At 40.3% G+C, this 18,463-nt stretch overlaps 2 protein-coding genes across 4 annotated transcripts; both read left to right on the plus strand.

Moving 5' to 3' along the window:
• Positions 1-567: 567 nt before the first annotated feature.
• On the plus strand, positions 568-7,294 carry yaf2 (YY1 associated factor 2). Its single transcript, XM_058408039.1, has 4 exons — positions 568-703; positions 956-1,081; positions 4,396-4,548; positions 4,896-7,294. Exons 1-4 carry the CDS (start codon positions 678-680, stop codon positions 5,149-5,151), a joined length of 561 nt encoding a protein of 186 aa, XP_058264022.1. The 5' UTR covers positions 568-677; the 3' UTR covers positions 5,152-7,294.
• Positions 7,295-7,378: 84 nt separating this feature from the next.
• On the plus strand, positions 7,379-17,978 carry LOC131364743 (glucoside xylosyltransferase 1-like). Of its 3 annotated transcripts, none has more exons than XM_058408036.1 (8): positions 7,379-7,688; positions 9,147-9,263; positions 9,482-9,677; positions 10,561-10,692; positions 10,908-11,159; positions 11,590-11,713; positions 11,972-12,144; positions 15,876-17,978. In XM_058408036.1, the coding sequence occupies exons 1-8, from the start codon at positions 7,516-7,518 to the stop codon at positions 16,035-16,037; spliced, it is 1,329 nt and encodes a 442-aa protein (XP_058264019.1). In that variant the 5' UTR covers positions 7,379-7,515; the 3' UTR covers positions 16,038-17,978. The 3 variants fall into 3 exon arrangements, with proteins under 3 accessions (XP_058264019.1, XP_058264020.1, XP_058264021.1); XM_058408037.1 differs by having other exon boundaries at positions 7,380-7,688; positions 9,171-9,263; XM_058408038.1 differs by lacking the exon at positions 9,147-9,263 and having other exon boundaries at positions 7,384-7,688.
• The last annotated feature ends 485 nt before the right edge of the window (positions 17,979-18,463 follow it).

Genomic DNA, 18,463 nt, shown 5'->3' on the forward strand with positions numbered 1-18,463 from the left:
TCCTTACGCTTGTCCATTTTTCCTGCTTCTAACACATCAACTTTGAGGACAAAATGTTCACTTGCTGCCTAATATATCCCACCCACTAACAGGGGCCATGATGAGGAGATCATCAGTCTTATTCACTTCACTGGTCAGTGCTCTATTAATTACACACTACTAAAAAATCCACATATGATATGACACAGTGTATATTAGTCACCTTCTGGGCAGTGAACTGTTCTGAGGATGTTAAAGACTGGATATGATCACACTGTTAACCTGACAGTTTTGTCCTTGCTTCACCTTGTACCTTGTTATATATTGTCTAGTATGTTGCATGAATCCTAAACGGCTTTTAACTTTGTCTGAATGTTATTTTGTGGAAAGGTCTCAGTCACCCAGGTGCCAAGTTAACCCATCTCTAGCTTTATCACTTGCACTTGGTTTTAAAGTATAAAAAAACGACTTAAAAAGGATCATCATGCACGCACATAGGATCCTCTATAGGATGTGTCCACTTTCAGGCTCTTACAGCGCCTCTCTAACTAGCCCGAGCCTGCCTCGTGATTGGCTCGCGCTCGCAGCACGTGACCGACTTCCGCTTGGAGTTTTCGCGACAGCTGGAGAGCGGTTGTACCGCGGGAGTATCAGGGTCGAATTTCTATACTCTTTAATTACTGCTCCATCCTTTTAAAATGGGCGATAAGAAGAGTCCGACAAGGTAAAGCAGCAGCCTGTTAGCAGCGCTGTGAGAGCGAGGCCCTGTAGCTTGTTTGTAACTCAGTGTTTAGGCGTGGGGCGCTAAAACCTAATCGTACATGGCGGATAGCTTGTTTTGTTTCAACAACCATTAGCGGCATAAACAGGCGATGTTGCTGCGCAGCTGTGGCGGGTACTGGCCTGACACATGTCTCTGTTGTGTGTGAATCTGTGAAAACCGTATTCCCTTGTGTCTTTTGTGTTTTGTTTGAAGGCCAAAGAGGCACTGCAAGCCGCCGTCAGACGAAGGCTGCTGGGACTGTAGCGTCTGCACTTTCAGGAACACCGCCGAGGCGTTCAAGTGCATGATGTGCGACGTCAGAAAGGGCACATCCACACGGTAAGAGCCTGTCCGTCCAGCTCTCATTCTCCTCATTATTTTTTTTAAATATAAGTTATACGAACTGTAACGCGATCCAAATGTGCCAAAGTCTTCATATATTACTCGTTATTAATATTATGCTTCAACTCCAATGCGCGAGCGTAGCGTAGCCGCCTCACCGGTTCTTCCCGAGTCCTCCCTCGTGCGCTTGATCCCCCCCAAAAAAGCATCCCGGTAGTTACTTAAATGAGTTTTGTGTGAGAGTTAGAGAAAGAGAAAGAGAGAGAGGGAGGGAGGGAGCACGCATTGTGTCCTGGGACAGACTGGCGTCTCATCCATGAAGTATTCCCAGCTCGCGCCCAGAATTCCCGAAATAGACTCTGAATCAGTGTCGCTAACACTTTTCAGACGAAGTGAGCACGAGCACGCTCAAAAAAGGCACTTGATGACGCAACGACCTCATTTGCATATCGGCTATTTATCCTGATCATTGGCGATCAAATTTTCTGAAGATATAAAATACGATGAAATAAAGTCTTATTAGAATAGAAAGCGATAAGAGTTTTTCTTAAATAGAAAGAAGTTTATAATCTTTGGTCAATGCACCACCAACTATACTGTTTATACGTTTACAAATGTGTGTGTGTGTGTGTGTATATATGTGTATATATATGTATGTATATATATTATATTTATATATATATATATATATATATATATATATATATATATATTAGTACAAATGGAATAATTTGCTTTTACTTCTTGAATGAAGAAGTGTGAGGATGGGATAAACAATAGGAATCAGTGATTTGGTTGTTGGGCAAAAGCGATGGTCAGTGATGATCAGTAATCAGTCACAAGTGCAGCTTATTCAGTCTTTATATACTGACAGAGTCGAGTGAACCTGTTCTCTTAACTTGTATACTGTGATGTGAGCTGGAGAGCCGTATTGACTGCTCTGGATCCACTACAGTACTGAAGAAGAATGATTGAAGGAAGGAATAGTATTAGAATGAGATGGCAAAGAACTTTAAGAATGAATCTGATCATAAGGTTGAGAGTTCAAATCCCAGGATCACCAAGCTGCCATTGCTGGGCCCTTGAGCAAAGCCATTAACCGTCAATAGCTCAGTTTTGTAAATGAGATAAATGTAAGTCGCTCTGGATAAAGGCGTTCTGCCAAATGCTGTAAAAAATAATAATTGTAATAGTTGTTGTTGTTATGGAAATACCACACCAAGCCACAAATACTATCACATTACAAGCTTCTTTGCTCAGATGGGATCATAACATTGAATCGGATCTGGTAAACATTTATTACCACATGTTCACATTCTAGACATGATAATTGATATAACACAACTGTAGACACTAAGCAGTTGAATGAAGGCTACAAATTGTGTTTGATGCCTGTCATGCGATATTTCTTAACAATTGCCCTACAGAATGAGTGAATTAAATTAATGTAATCACTTCATACACCAGTCAGGCATAACATTATGACCACCTGCCTAGTATTGTGTTGGTCCCACTTTTGCTGCCAAAACAGCCCTGACCTGTCGAGGCATGGACGCCACTAGATCCCTGAAGGTGTGCTGTGATATCTGGCACCAAGATGTTAGCAGCAGATTCTTTAAGTCCTGTGACTTGTGAGGTGGGACTCAAAGGGTACTTACAGGACTTAAAGGATTCTTTTGATAGATACTGACCACTGCAGACCGGGAACACCCCACAAGAGCTGCAGTTTTGGAGATGCTCTGATCCAGTCGTCTAGCCATCACAATTTGGCCCTTCATCAAACTCGCTCAGATCCTTACGCTTGTCCATTATTCCGGCTTCTAACACATCAACTTTGAGGGCAAAATGTTCACTTGCTGCCTAATATATCCCACCCACTAACAGGTGCCATGATGAGGAGATCATCAGTCTTATTAACGTCACCTCTCAGTGCTCAGAATGTTATGCCTGATTTTGTTTTTATTAATTACACTACTGAAATCCAGATATGATATGACACACAGTGCATATTGGTCATGTGCATATTAGTCACCTTCTGGGCAGTGAACTGTTCTGAGGATGTTAAAGACTGGATATGATCACACTATTAACCTGACAGTTTTGTCCTTGCTTCACCTTGTACCTTGTTGACTAGAATGTTGCATGAATCCTAAAGGCAAAACTTTGTCTGATTGTTATTTTGTTGAAAGGTATCTGTCACCCAAGTGCCAGCTTAACCCATCTCTATCTTTATCACTTGAATGCTGGTTTTAAAGTATAAAAATGCCTTAAAAAGGATCATCATGCACCTTCACTTTTTTTTCAACTACACAACAACAAACATGATATGAATAGTGCATTATCATATAGGGTTCAGATATGGTGGCATATTGACCAAAATCATATCTTCTCAGCCTCTTTAAGTTGCATCTTATAACCACACTTTGGGGTGGTTTATTCAGTTACTATAGATGACTGTATGTATCATCAGTTTTGTGACCGGCAGATAGAGCAGCACTCTGTGTGAATGTGAAAAATGATTGTCTTTAATTTTATATGTGTAAACAAATACCTGCTACATGTAAGGTATATAAGCTCACGGTCACCTTGTAAATGCATGGCATGTTCTGAATTAATTAGAGTAATATATTTTGTTACGCTAGCCATGTAATTAGATCTAAGGTAAAGAAAGCCTACAGTATCAGTGTCTTTGTAGTTGGTGAGCATCTAAAAGAAACTGATGTAATTAAGGCATTGTCTGGTATGAAAAGAGCTTTTACAGAGCATTTAATCACATTATAGTCTCAGCACATCGCACATCTATGTATTATACCTGCATTTTACTTTCTGTAAGTAGCAGTGAGTTGTTAACTTTACTGCATAGCTGCTTCTAGTGAGACATCTATCCTCATATCTCATCAGAAGGGTAGCTTATTAAAATCAAAATGCCTTGGAATACTTTTTTAATAATAACTTGACTTGCCAGCATCCAACATCTGCAGTTTCAGACAGTGCTCTGGACTACCCTTCAGTTAGCTTTAAGAGCCACTTTTAGCATGAAATGCTTCGTGGACCCGTTTTGTAAAATTAGAACACACACACACGTTTTTAAAGAGGTTTCCCCAAAGCAGCCAGTTAATAGTTACTTTTTCCGTCCCTCTCTCTTTTGTATTGCCGGTAGCAGAGATCAGCTTAGTTAGATTCCAGTGTTTGAGGTTTTGGGATTTGGAATACAACCCGTTGTTTAGTGCTGACCACTAATGACCCCATTAGCCCTGACTTTACACTCTCCATGATGTCATCATCATTATTCATCCAACACCCTCTTCCAGGAAACCTCGTGCCGTTTCACAGCTTGTGGCTCAGCAAGTACCTCCGCAGTTTGCTTCACCCACACAGCCCAAAAAAGAGAAAAAGGAAAAGACGGAGAAGGACAAAAACGACAGGGAGCCAGCAATGAAAAAGAACAGCCACAAAAAGATGAGGTAGGCGATATTTCGATGGGGTTCAGATCCTGCAGTGTTTGGAATAGGTTAAGATTGTTTTGTTCAGAAAATGTGATAGAAAATGTTTTATCTTGTTGATTGGCAAAATGTTAAGTCTTACTAGATTCATTCACACTACTGCATTCCATTTAAAGCAGTCAGTTTACTGCGATTTTCAGTAACTCTTTGATCTCAATAGATTGTAATGGAAAAACGGCTTCACCTTCTTCTTTCTTAGTAAGCAAGACTGCACCAAACATGATTAGTTTAGAATTTTGGATAATTTTCTTTCCACTGCTTGACTAACTTATAAACACCTTCCCTCCCCCCACTCTTTCTGTTGACAGGCCAAGGTTAAAAAATGTTGACAGAAGCAGTGCACAGCACTTGGAAGTCACAGTTGGAGACCTAACAGTCATCATCACAGACTTTAAGGAGAAAGCAAAGCCCTTATCCTCCTCCACAAGCTCATCCTCCTCCACAGCCACGTCAGCAGACCTGCGCAGCCAAAGTGGATCCAGCTCGGATAACACTGAGAGAGCAGTCTCCAGGTCATCATCTCCTCGGGGTGAAGGCTCATCAGTCAACGGAGAAGCACACTAGCCTCTGATAAACCCGACGTTTTACCGAAGGTCAAAGATATTCCCGCACATATCCCCAATCTTTTTTTTTTTTTTTTTTTTTTTGACTGAACTGGATGGGGCTTGGAGTTTCCCACAAACAGTCACTGCACTAAGATCATACGAAGGTCTCAGTCGAGTACCAAGAAGTTATAATGCTGCCCATGTTAAGCAAACCCATCAGTGAGCTTTCTGAATACTGTTTAAGGGACTGTTTGATCTGATTAACATCTCTTCCTTTCTAAACTCATGGAACAGCTTGCTGGCACAAAGACCGTTACAGATGTGTGTCTGGAAGTAAAGAGAATGTACAAGTGGTACTTTCTAAGCGCTTTCTCACCTGACTGGTAATTTAAAAAAAAGAAAGAAAAGAAACTGGAGGTTTCAGTGGTCTTAGATCCAGGACATCACAAACATGGGGATTGAGACTGAGCTCCACTAATAGAATATATGGCCATAATATTGTGAATTTCAACAATGTTGGTATTGTTCATTCTTTAATGAGGAATATTTTGGTATGAATTTCTCAAAAGTGGAAAGTTTACAGAATATTAATGTGAAGAGTTTTAATAGGGATGCATCAGTACTGATACTGGTATTGGGTAACATTGTGATACCATGCTGACGTATGCATTCTTGCAGCAATATCAGTATCCGATACCACCATGTCATGGAAGCCTAATGGCATGTTAATGACCAGACAACATGAAAAGACGGTAATCTATCAGTTAATGTATTTCATGATTAATACTTGAAGCAAACACAGACAGCAAATGGCACTCTGTGAGAATATTGCATTAACAGCATCTTTAGTATAAAAAAAAAAACGTGTGACTTTTAAGCTGTGCGCATATGTTTCCTGTGCATACCGAGCATTATTACTAAGCCTGGTCATTAAAAATAACCACAGGCTACTGTGAATTGCATGATAACAATTATATCCACCACCATGGAGCAGTGAAACGAGCATGCCGAGAACCTGACATGCACATGACAGCACTTGAGTTCTGCGAGCACTGAGACATGCACACTTTCTTCCCCTCGGCTCGGTTTCCCACTAGGTTTTACACTTTGCTCGTGAGTGAAGGTACAATTCGCAGCACACTGGCCTCATTATTAATGACCACTTTTCCTAATGCTACTCTGTGATACGGAAACATACAACTTGGCACAGGAAGTTCATTTCCAACATGAACAAAATAAAATAATCATGGTGCTCCTGACAGATTAATACTAAGTAGATAACTCATTTCAATGTCTATCGAGTATCAAAAACATGCTCGTAAAAAACAGTATTGATGCATCTCTAGTTTTATGTAATGACTTGTGGTTAGAAATGATCAGACACGGCACCTGGTGGTGTTTTCATGTTTTGAGAAAGTTGTACGCTAGTTACTTTATCAGATTTTACAGCCAGAGTTTTATTAAAAAAAAAAAAAAAAAAAAAAAAAAAAGTTTTATTGCTTATCACTTTACTACACTGTACATCTTGTGTATAGTGATCTAAAAAGGGTCGAAAATGAGAACTCTTTCCTTGGGGGTTTACTGTTGTTGAGCAGCTTGTAAACCTTAAGGGTTTCCCCCACCATTGTGTTCTGTATGTCCATCATCAGCATGCGGAGGAAATACAATTACAGACAGATGTATAATTGCAGGTGTGCATCCTTGCGTTCCCGCTGGATGCAGTGAATGTTGCTGAGAAGGTTTGGAGTGTCCTTTATTTTTATTATTATTGTTTTTTTTTTTAAATATTATGCACTGCACTGTGTTAACCCCTGACCATTTTAGATCCTCTTCCCCCAAACTCACACTTTTGCAATATGAACTTAAAAGCATTTTTTTTTTTTTTTTTTTTTAGATAATTATATTGGTTAGAGTGCTTAATAGGAAACTGTAGATCTATTTTCCATGTTGCTTATGTCTGTAAAAGAAAGCAGTTTGATTATAAAGTGCTTAGAGGGTTTTTTTTTTCAAGGAAAGCCATTTTTCTCATAAAGGTTTAAGTATATGAAAATCCTTTATACATTTCGCATAAAGGGTTTATATTAAAATCAAACTTTACTGTGGTTCTTCTCGGTTAAGGTTTATATTGCATTTCCAAATAAAATGAAAAATATTCTAAAGTACTCCATGCATCAGTGTGTGTGTGTGTGGGAGTATTTTATTTCTGTAAAAATTAGTAGTACAACGCGTTGGTGCAGCGTCGTGCTAATCCGCTAGCGCTAGCTTTGCTGCAGTAATGTAGCAGGCCTGGCTCGAGACGCTCCAGTTCTCCTCGCGTCCCCTTGGTCCAGAGCCGTCAACCATGACGTGACTTTCAGTCTCAAGGCTTCGAAGTGCTCGGAAAATGCGTCGACACGTTCGTCTTGTATCCGTGTGCGTGGTCTCGGTGTTCGTGTCGGTGCTGTACGTGTTCGAGCAACTCGCGTCCTCTCTGGAGACCGAAGCCGGATGGCGCGAGCCGCTACCGGAGCGAGGCGCGCGGGCAGGAGGCCTCAGCCTACCTCACTCCGAGCACAGGTAGCGCTTAGCCAGTTAGCTTGCTAACAGCAAACTATAAACTAGCAACGCGTATATCTGCTCTTCCTGTTAAACGATATCGGAGATGTCTATATAATGTGTCGGGAATAAAGACGGCTTCCAAGTAATAATAATAATAACAACTTATCTAGCAATAGTTAGCTAGCTAGCCTACTTAGCATCTAGTATGCTAACACGTAGCTAGTTCCTGGTCTGTTTAGCTGACTAATCTAAATAGAACAGGTTTAGGCGTGTTCGTACACAGCTAGCTAATTAACACAGCAAATAAAATGAGATATGGGACATTAAAGTGGTTGGCCAAACACAACAAATTATGTTACACAAATTAATACACATTTATAGCAAACATGTCTATATTTAGTTAGGGGTGGATTAATACTTGCAGTCATTCTAGCATGCTTGTTACCACTAACGATAACCATGATATACTGTATTGGCAAAAGTTTTGGAACACCCCTAGAAGTCATTGCTTTCAGGGGTTGGGCTCGGCCCCTTAGTTCCAGTGAAAGGAACTTTTAATACTTCAGCTTCATACCAAGACATTTTGGATGTCTTTGAATTTCATGCTCCCAACTTTGACAGAGTCCTGACCTCAACCCGATAGAACACCTTTGGGATGAATTAGAGCGGAGACTGTGAGCCAGGCCAAAACTGGGACGTCTGCCTTCATATGAACATGAATGTAATATGGAGTCGGCCCATGCTTTGCAGCTATAACAGCTTTAACTCTTTTGGGAAGGCTTTCCACAAGGTTTAGAAGTGTGTTTATGGGAAATTTTGACCATTCCTCTAGCAGTGCTTTTGTGAGGTCAGGCACTGATGTTGGACGAGAAGGCCTGGCTCACAGTCTCCGTGCTAAATCATCCCAAAGGTGTTCTATCAGGTTGTGGTCAGGACTTTGTGAAGTTCCTCCACACCAAACTCACTCATCCATGTCTTTATGGACCTTGCTTTGTGCACTGGTGTGCAGCCATGTTGGAACAGGAAGGGGTCATTGCCAAACTGTTCCCACAAAGTTGGGAGCATTAAATTGTCTAAAATGTCTTGATATGCTGAACTAAGGGGCCAAGCCCCAACCCCTGAAAAACCCCTGAATTCAATGATTTGGAGGGGTGTCCCAAAACTTTTGGCAATATAGTGTATTTCTGTCACCATACTTCCATGCCCAATTTGTTTTTGCATTTATGTTTCAAAGATGTGTGTGGGCTGTTATTTGGATTCGGACCACATCTTTCACTATGGAGTTTTGCTTTTTTCCATTAATAGACTCCGAGCTGTTAAAGACAGGAGTGTCAAATAGTTATCCAGGAAGGCAGAAGCCCTAGATGAACTTGGGTGGTGCATCGCCATCCCCTTGGTCATTAGATGATGAATCAGATGTGTTTAGGTGAGGTATAGCACTAAACTATGAAGTGCTCTACATCACACCTGATGTAGAGCCTATTTTTCTCGTTCTGTCAGGTGTAAGTCAATGTCTGTCACACACTGGAATCCATATTGGAGACTGCCCCGTGATGTTTGTGGAAAGAACTGCTTTATGGAGTCGGCTCGTAGGTAGGATGGGTTGACTTGAACATTGGTTGCGAGTTTAGATTGTAGCCATCAAAGTCAGATTGGCATTTGTATGAACTGTAATCCAGGCATCCTTGTGTTCCCCATCAGTGCTAAGCACCTTTTCCAAAAGGAATGGCCCTTGAGCTTCTTTTCAGCCTGTGTCTCTAATTAGATTAGGCACCAGCTCACCAATTCGTCTGTGTTGTGCTGTTCTGCAGGTATGCTGTGGGTAAAACATCATCTGCGGTGCTTGAGTTGGGCAGAACCGAGCCGGTCATGTTGGCAGTGGTGGCATGTGGCCCCAGGCTTGAGGAGACTCTCACCATGCTGAAGTCTGCGGTTCTCTTTAGTCGCAGAACTCTCCACTTTCACATCTTTGCTGAGGATGAGCTCCATTCAGGCTTCAAAGATGCTGTAAGATCAAGTGCTTCCATTTCTCTTAAGGTGTTCTCTTATGGTACATACTCTAGCTTAATAGGCAAATGATCGGCTGTGACAAAGACAGTGTAGTACTTTCAGGCTGTAGAATACGATTGTGATGTTACCTAGAAACTTCCGGCTTCTTTGGGCTATAGCACTATTCAAACATGATTAGTTTTACCTGGGGAAAAGTGAAGTATAATCCTGTATATAACCATTTAGAAGTCTGTGCAAGAAGAGCAAATGATCTTCTACTTATGTTAAGTGTGTAAAATGTAATTTGTGTATCCTGTGTAATATGTGTAAAGCACCGAATTTCGTCAGACATGCCACATGTTCCAATGACAATAAAGATATTCTATTCTATTCTATTCTATTCTATTCTATTCTATTCTATTCTATTCTATTCTATTCTAGGCTGTACACACTCAGGAATGTCATTTCAACGTTCAAATCGTCTTCACTGTAATGTAATAACTAAGCCTTTACTAGACATTGCACTAATCCTTGAGTGTGGCACCTAGTGTGACACTCACATCCAGTAAGAAAAACTCATCCTCAGTTATTCAGTCCATTGTTAACTTTCTCAAAACTTTTTTTTTTTTAATTATTATAAAAAGAGCAAGTATGACAAGAGTCATAAGTGCCAAAATATAAATCCTGATTAATCTTAAACCACACACAAAAAAATTCTTTGGAGCTTCTCTGAAAAGTTCAGGAGTGTCACTGTAGTCGTACCTCATCTTTTGCTATCACTGGACCGTAGGACTTTCTATGCTCTAGATTTAAAATGGCAAAGAGGAGGAAAAAAATCAAATTTGGTTGTGCAAGGATGTGTTAATGATTCAGTGTTGTCACCGTGTCTGTTCTCTGCCAGTTGGAGTCGTGGCCAGCGAGGTTCCGTTCTAAATTTAACTACACTACCTACCCCATCACCTTCCCCAGTGACAATGCCAAGGAATGGAAGAGACTGTTTAAACCCTGTGCTTCCCAAAGGCTTTTCCTACCTGTGAGTATATTTTTCTTTCCTCAATCCCGTCTGATCTGGACATCATTTTCTTTCTTCCAATCAGTCTGCTTGAACATGACAAGAACAGAGATTATGCAAACATGTACAGATCAGGTTCACCTGGGATTAAGCTTGTATTACTGAAAAATATTATTTTTAGAATTGAGCTGAGGATAACAACAATTGAACATTGTGTTTTGTTATTTGTTTTTAAGCTGATCCTAACTGAGGTGGATTCTCTGCTCTACGTGGACACAGACATCCTGTTCCTGCAGCCAGTAGAAGAGATCTGGAACTTTCTCTCCCAGTTTAACAGCAGTCACATGGCAGCCATGGCACCTGAGCACGAGGAGCCGAGAATCGCCTGGTATAACCGTTTTGCGCGGCACCCCTACTACGGCAAAACAGGCGTCAACTCTGGAGTCATGCTCATGAACATGACGCGCATCAGAGCCACACGCTTCAAGGTATCGAAGGGAATGTGTGTGTGTGTTTGTGGGATTTCTTTTTCTTTTTGCTTCTTTGTGAATTAAATTTAAGAAGCCAGGTCGACACGTTTAAGGGATGTTAATAGTAGTTCAACCAGCAGAGGTCACTATTATTCTGCTAGTTAGATTCTCCGATTTCCTCATGGCTGAAAGTGTTTCATCATGCAGTTCTTCTTTAAATAGGAAGAAGCAATATTAATTTAAAACATGTAGAAGTATCAGTGTCACTTCAGCCAGAAGCACGGGGGACGGGGACGGGGGGGGACTGTGTATGTTGTTTGCTCACTGTTTTATCAGATGATCAGGAAAACTCTGAAATGAGGTTTGGGAATGACAGTTTTGAAGTTTACTCTAACTTTGTTTCTGAAAAAGCATTAACGAAGATTTGTTTCTTGTATTGTTTGAACAGAATGATATGACGACAGTTCACCTGAGATGGAAGGAATTGCTTATGCCACTACTACAGAAATACAAGCTTAACATTACATGGGGGGACCAAGATCTCCTTAATATCATATTCCACTACAATCCAGGTACATTCTCACACATATTCAGACCTGTCTATGTAGCCATGGTGTTCTGCTTAAACGTTCAACCCAACTTACTAACGTGTTGTACTGCCTTTCTGATACAGCTGATTACTTATTTCCAAACTATTGTAACCAGATGTATGCAATAGGTGGCAAAAACATGATGCAACTTTCCTCAGGCAGTGCTGGAATAGCGTGTCAGCTTAGGACAGATGTATAAACATGCGCATGTCTTTTGACTACTGATTAAATGCCCCACAGAAAGCCTGTTTGTGTTCCCGTGCCATTGGAACTACCGCCCGGACCACTGCATCTACGGCAGCAACTGCGCTGCCGCCGAGGAACACGGGGTTTACATTCTCCATGGCAATCGAGGTGTTTACCATGATGACAAGCAGCCTGCATTCCGAGCCATTTATGAAGCCATTCAGAAAGTAAGCTCTTGCTTAAAACCTTACAAAAACTGTGTAGATTCTTCCATAGGTGGACTGTTTAATAACGTTGCCGTGAAGTAGCATGCGTTTTTATTATTCATCACGCAAGCTTTCATCAACACAGGATAAAATCTAATTAAATGTGGTTAATTTGTAAAAGGCCATATTGAAGTTCCTTCAGGCAAATGCTCGCACCAGCCTGGCTAGCGCTCTTGTTCTTCATAATGGAAGCACAGTATGGGCTGAAAAAAAAATGAAGGTATCGGGAATTGTTCCTCCGAATATTTTTCAGCTACAACACCTGTGCTTGTAGCCCTGTGGGCTTTTGTTGGTCTGCCACATCAACTCTCATTCGACATTATCATTTCTTTCTGTTTCCTCCTCAACCCTTTCAACTTAACCATGCATTAAACCATGCAGGGTTTCACAAATTCATTATGAAATTCATATCATCATCACATCTCTTTAATGTAAGCTCTCTTTGTGAAGAGAGCTTGTATCTTGCCAGATAAGCCTGTTTTAAAATTCGTTCGGTTCAGTTGCCTGTTTTAGAATTTGTGTGGCACGGTGTTTTCAGGATACTCGACAACAACTTTAACATCTGTGTAGTTTTATCCCCAGGTTGCGAGGATTTGCTTTGGAATGAGTGGGAGCGTTTGCTCTGTAGCTGAAGGCTAGAAATCAATAGCTCTGTTAACTTAGACTGCCAGCCTGCCAGCGCCACAGTGTTCCGGACTTAATCTCTGTCGGCCTCATCAGGGGCAACGATCGCTCCTAATGCGCTAATCTTTAAAGCCAACGCTCCCTTCTTCCTCTCTCCGTTCCTTGTCTTCCTTAACGCATCCTTTGCTCATTCATCAAGGTTTGAGATTCAGGGAATCACCTTTTTTCTCCCTTTCTCTTGTAGCGAGTGGTCAATTCTTTGTTCATTTTATCAGAGGGAGAGAGAGAGAAAGAGAGTGTATGTCTTTGCCTCTGGTCATTACGACCAGGCAAGACCTCTTTGCCCTTGACGGAGGAGGAAGCATTTCGGACCATTAGCTAAATGAGGTCTGTCATTAGTTGAAGCCCATGATTCTACTGAGTGCTGTCTGTATGGCAGGCCCACATTCACTGTTTGGCCATGCGGAGCATCAACGAAAAAAAGAAAGAATGAATATTGTAGTCAAGTTGTGATGTCAAGGTGTGATGTATCTATATATCCTGTTGTCTGGTCACAGTTGTCTTGGCTTCAAAAAGTCCTTTTCCTGATACTTCATTTCTTCTTTCTTCTCTTCGAGTGCACAAGGCCTCAGGCCTCTCTGTATCTCATGATAACATACACTCCCTATAGACACACTAACAGAGACAGGAGTTCAGCTGGCAGTAAAAGACCCCACCATTACTGTGCCAAACCTCACAGAAGCACCATAAAATCTTTAGTACCAATGTTTCGTTTGGGACTAGGAGAAAGCAAGGCAGCATCCAGCACCTCCACCCTTCCGATAAAAATCAATAGGAGACAGTAAACTCAGCGTCATCGAGGCATGATGTGTGTTCTATCATTGATGATAAAAAAAAATATCACTTTTTTGTTTGTGATCTCATACCAAACAAGAACAGAAAGCAAATGAGGCTCCATAAAAAGGTTCTTTTATTTTATTTACTCTGCAGGTTATAAAACCACACTTTCGTATTCAGAGGGGGAAAAAAGAAGATTAAAGCAGAGCATATAGAAAATGGAGAGGAATGCAATGAATCTTTGACCATGATTCATAGAGAAAGCCTTATTGTTACTTATTGAACTGGAAATTTCTATTTTGAAAAACAATACCAATTTAAGAAACACTATTGTTAGAAGCCAAATGTTAATAACAGTTTTATCTTTTGTCTTTTCATATTTTCCAGCCTGAGTACAGTCCATTCCACAGGAACTCTTTTTTTTGATGCTTTTCACATTTGAAATAGTTAACCCTAGGTCACTGTAAACCCCGGGTGAACACAATCCTGGTTATCCTTGTTTCATGTTTCACACTACTCATATTTTACCCAAGGTTAACAATTAATCCTTGTTGTTCATAATCTGACAGTTCACACAGTACATTCATAAACCCTGCCTTAACGTTCTCATTTGCATATTTGTGGTGTCAACTACAATGGATAAATACAGCACACGGCCACATTAAATGACAGCTTTTCTCATGCATCAGGAACAAGAGGACAGCTTTTGAAAAATTTTTCAATGTCACATATTTCCCCATCCTTGCAACACACATGACTGATGTTCAGTGTTTTGCTGCATGATGCTACAAAGCAGTTTTTGTTGAATGTTTTCACATGATATACTATTTGGCCAAACGTTTTAAGACACCCCTCCAAATCATTGAATTCAGGCATTGTTTTTCAGGGGTTGGGCTCGGGCCCCTTACAGAACTTAATGCTTCAGCATACCAAGACATTCCAGACAATTTCATGCTCCCAACTTTTATTTGGGGATGACCCCTTCCTGTTCCAACATGACTGCACACCAGTGCATAAAGCAAGGGACATAAAAACATGGATGAGCGAATCTGGTGTGGAGGAACTTGACTGAGTCCTGACTCAACCTGATAGAACACCTTCGGGATGAATTAGAGCAGAGACTGTAAGCCAGGCCAAAACTGGGACATCTGCCTTTATATGAACATGAATGTAATATGGAGTTGTCCCGCCCTCTGCAGCTATAACAGCTTCAACTCTTCTGGGAAGGCTTTCCAAAAGGTTTAGAAGTGTGTTTATGGAAATTTTTGACCATTTCTGTAGAAGCACATTTGTGAGGTAAGTCACTGATGTTGGACGAGAAGGCCTGGCTCACAGTCTCCGCTCTAATTCATCCTATAGGTCTTCTATCGGGTTGAGGTCAGGACTCCACACCAAATTCACTCATCCATGTCTTTATGGACATTGCTTTTTGCACTGGTGTGCAGTCATGTTGGAACAGGAAGGGGCCATCACTAAACTGTTCCCACAAAGTTTGGAGCATGAAATTGTCCAAAATGTCTTGGTATGCTGAAGCATTAAGAGTTCCTTTCACTGGAACTAAAGGGTCACGCCCAACCCCTGAAAAACAAACCCCTGAATTCAGTGATTTGGAGGGGTGTCCCAAAACCTTTGGCAATATAGTGCATGAGGAACACACTGTTCAGTTTCTGATTGGGTGTCTGTTGCTAAGTATCTAGCCATAACGTTCTAACACCACATCATTTCACACTGTACACGTTTGGCGCTGCAATTCGGGGTTAACACCACAAAATAAGTGCTCACTCCGCTTCAGAGCAGGGTTTCACAACCCTGGATAAAAAGTAATGCTAAGCTCGCTTTTAAATTACAAGGGCGAATGTTTCTCTAACCTCGGGTTAAACGCGGGGTTCAGAATGGTGTGATAACACGGCTCAGGCCATCATTACTATCTTAGCTTGTTCACAAACACCTCCCTTACAGTGCAGATCCATGCCAAGTCACACCCCACCTTCTACACCCGGACCTGAATAACCATCCTCACTCTCATAACTACATATCTTTCCTGTTTGTTTCCTTGTAGTGATTGAATCATTTATAGTAGCTGAATAATAAGCTGGTGCTATTATGCGGCTAAATGGGGTCAGGTTCAAAACAGGGTTTCTGCCATGATTTTTAACACAGAATCATTTTATTTGTCCAATGAAAGCTCTTGAACATCTCTGACATTTATTTCTTTTTCTTTTTCCATGTAGTACCCATTTGGAGAAGATGCAAGCAAATTTCTACTTAAACCTCTAGAGAAAAAACTAAAGAATACCCTGCATACGTACTGCGGACGATCCGGCCACCTTTTCACCAAGAAGTTACAGGAGAGCGTCAGAAACCTTCAGAACGACAACCACAATGCACGATGATCTCATCCATCTCCTCGGGTCATCCTGATAATCCTGTACGACGGAAAAGGAAGGTGAAATGTGGCACTAAGATCACTTTTACATGGCATCCGGAGTCCAATTTTGACAGTCAAACATTGTTCCTAGAAACAGCTCCTCACTACAGCCCTGTTTCCATTTTTTTTTCTTTTCTTTAATCATAAGCTAATGATGAAGCTAAATAAGTGTGTTGGTACTGCAGGCTGTGAATAATAATTTTTCGAGCACTAACATGGAATGCGGCGTGAAATTTCATCACCTTCAACATTAAGCCTTATTTCTATCCAGGGATGGGTAAATACATTTTGTCTACTGATTTGAGTTCAGTTTTATTATTATTATCATCATCGTCGTTTTTCCGATATTGTTGTAAGGTTGCTGGTTTGTAGGATTAGAAAATGAGCCTAACTGAACCTCTGTGTGAATGGAAACTAATCCGAGGATCTAATAGGTACAAACAATGACCTATATGGATCGGTTAAGCTTACTAACTTATAGATATGACATGGGCGATAATAAATCGCTGACTTTCATTGGTCAAGTTTTTCCATGTATTCCTAACTGTTCCACAGCTACATTTTCAGGTGAAGAACATTTTTACATTTTATACATGGTTAGGATTTTATGTTTGTAACACATGACCATATCATCAAGGGCTCGGACAATGTGTACATCATTACACACTACATGTGTTTAAAAACATTTTAACTGTGTTCTTCCAAGTAAGATTGATGGGGGTCCAAGTGCAAAAGCCCTGTTGTTTTTTGTTAATATGTTTGTTATTTTGATTCTCTTATAAAAAGAGAATTAAGCAAATTTGGCAGATACTCCTAAAGAGGAAGAAAGCGCTGGCCTGATGGTGGCGCTATAATGTACTGTTTAATGTTTTCTCGTGAGTCCCTTTGCCACTTGTCAGTTTTGATATGTTTACGGACACAGGCAGTGCACTCTAATCTTATAAACGACCGGCAGGTCTTTAAAAAGGGCAAACGTTATTAAAATACTAATACACATACCTATTTCTGAAATTCCACTGAGTATACAAGACAAAATGATAAAAATAAAATGTAATTAAGTAAAAAGGTGAGGGTTTTCTTTCTTGCTCTGCTTAAGCTGGGCCTCGTGATCACTATATATCATTGATACTAGACTCCAGGTGCTTTGATTAGTGAATTCTGATGGTTTTAAAAGTCTTCAAGCATATTTCTATTTTTGATTTTGTTATTATACTTAATTTGGTACCATGCAAATATATTTTTTTAAATATTCTACACTATGTTCCCTGGCCTTTAAATCTTATGTGGTATTGTTTACAATTAATAATATATCCATGAAATTTATGATGTAAAAAAAAATAAACGAAATGAATTTTTTTTATAATATAATATTTTGATAATTAATGTTCCTGAAACATTTTCCAGGTTCTTTTCAATCACTAAAGATGTGTTCGAGACGGAAGGGTGCTTGGCAGCTTGTGTTATTAAATAGTTTACTGAACTGAAGTAGCAATGAAAACTTAAACTTCACAGCCACCTTTTCAGTCTGAAATCGAAACTTCATTTCGGATTCCCTATCGGTTCTGTAAGAAACGTCACGGACTGGTTATAATCGAAAACCATCTCTTTGCGTTTGCTCTATGTGACATTAAATATTGAGTGATGAGCCAGAGTGCATACTTATCATACACCAGAACAGAACATTTTTATCACCATCCACACTGAATAACAACGTATAGTTCTGATGTACAACATATCTGTAACGTTAGGATTCGTTTCTGAATATCCAAAATGTTTTGTATTGGAATTCATTTAATGTGATCGTGAAGATTGTGTGTTAATGTCCATCATGGTACCTGATTTCTGAATGTAAATGTTTGGAATGATGCAGTATATTTTTGTAATAAACGTTGCACTTTTAATTATGTTTCAGTCTCCTGGGTTTTAAAGTAATTAGTGTGGGTGGATTATTTTCTGTGCTTTAAATCTATGTACTGCGAAAGTTCATTGCAAATGCCAAACTGTGATTTAGAATAAAACGCACGCGGTTCTTAGACTCGCTCGCTTCGTCCCATCCATCAGGCTGAACATCACTTCATATATTAACAGTGTAGTAGGAGATTTAGATGAAAAATGCACGGCAAATGTAGTTCCAAAGTTCATCTACAGTGTCATATTGTGTCTCCAGTGTGTCAAGCCTCTCCGACTATCCGTGCAGGAAGGGATTAATTCTGCTCCTGCTTTGTGAGTGAAAATATCTCCCACCCTAAGCCTTATTAATTTAACGCAGCTTTTAGTTTCATGGGAGGTCTCAATTACAATAAGCTTTTCTGTAATTATCAGCTTTCCACCACCTCTTTCAAACCCAGTGGGCTGCTAAGGGCAAGCGTAAATGCTAAATGCCCCAAGCTT

Source organism: Hemibagrus wyckioides, linkage group LG14 (assembly GCF_019097595.1).
Source record: "Hemibagrus wyckioides isolate EC202008001 linkage group LG14, SWU_Hwy_1.0, whole genome shotgun sequence".
Taxonomy (NCBI): domain Eukaryota; kingdom Metazoa; phylum Chordata; class Actinopteri; order Siluriformes; family Bagridae; genus Hemibagrus; species Hemibagrus wyckioides.

Excerpts from the sequence above, each read along its gene's own strand:
- yaf2 (XM_058408039.1), top strand. The coding sequence starts at position 678 with ATGGGCGATAAGAAGAGTCCGACAAG. Across the intron at positions 704-955 it reads GATAAGAAGAGTCCGACAAG|GCCAAAGAGGCACTGCAAGC; the intron begins GTAAAGCAGCAG and ends TTTTGTTTGAAG. Across the intron at positions 1,082-4,395 it reads AGAAAGGGCACATCCACACG|GAAACCTCGTGCCGTTTCAC; the intron begins GTAAGAGCCTGT and ends ACCCTCTTCCAG.
- LOC131364743 (XM_058408036.1), top strand. The coding sequence starts at position 7,516 with ATGCGTCGACACGTTCGTCTTGTATCCGTGTGCGTGGTCTCGGTGTTC. Across the intron at positions 7,689-9,146 it reads CTACCTCACTCCGAGCACAG|AGCCTATTTTTCTCGTTCTG; the intron begins GTAGCGCTTAGC and ends CACCTGATGTAG. Across the intron at positions 11,714-11,971 it reads CATATTCCACTACAATCCAG|AAAGCCTGTTTGTGTTCCCG; the intron begins GTACATTCTCAC and ends AATGCCCCACAG.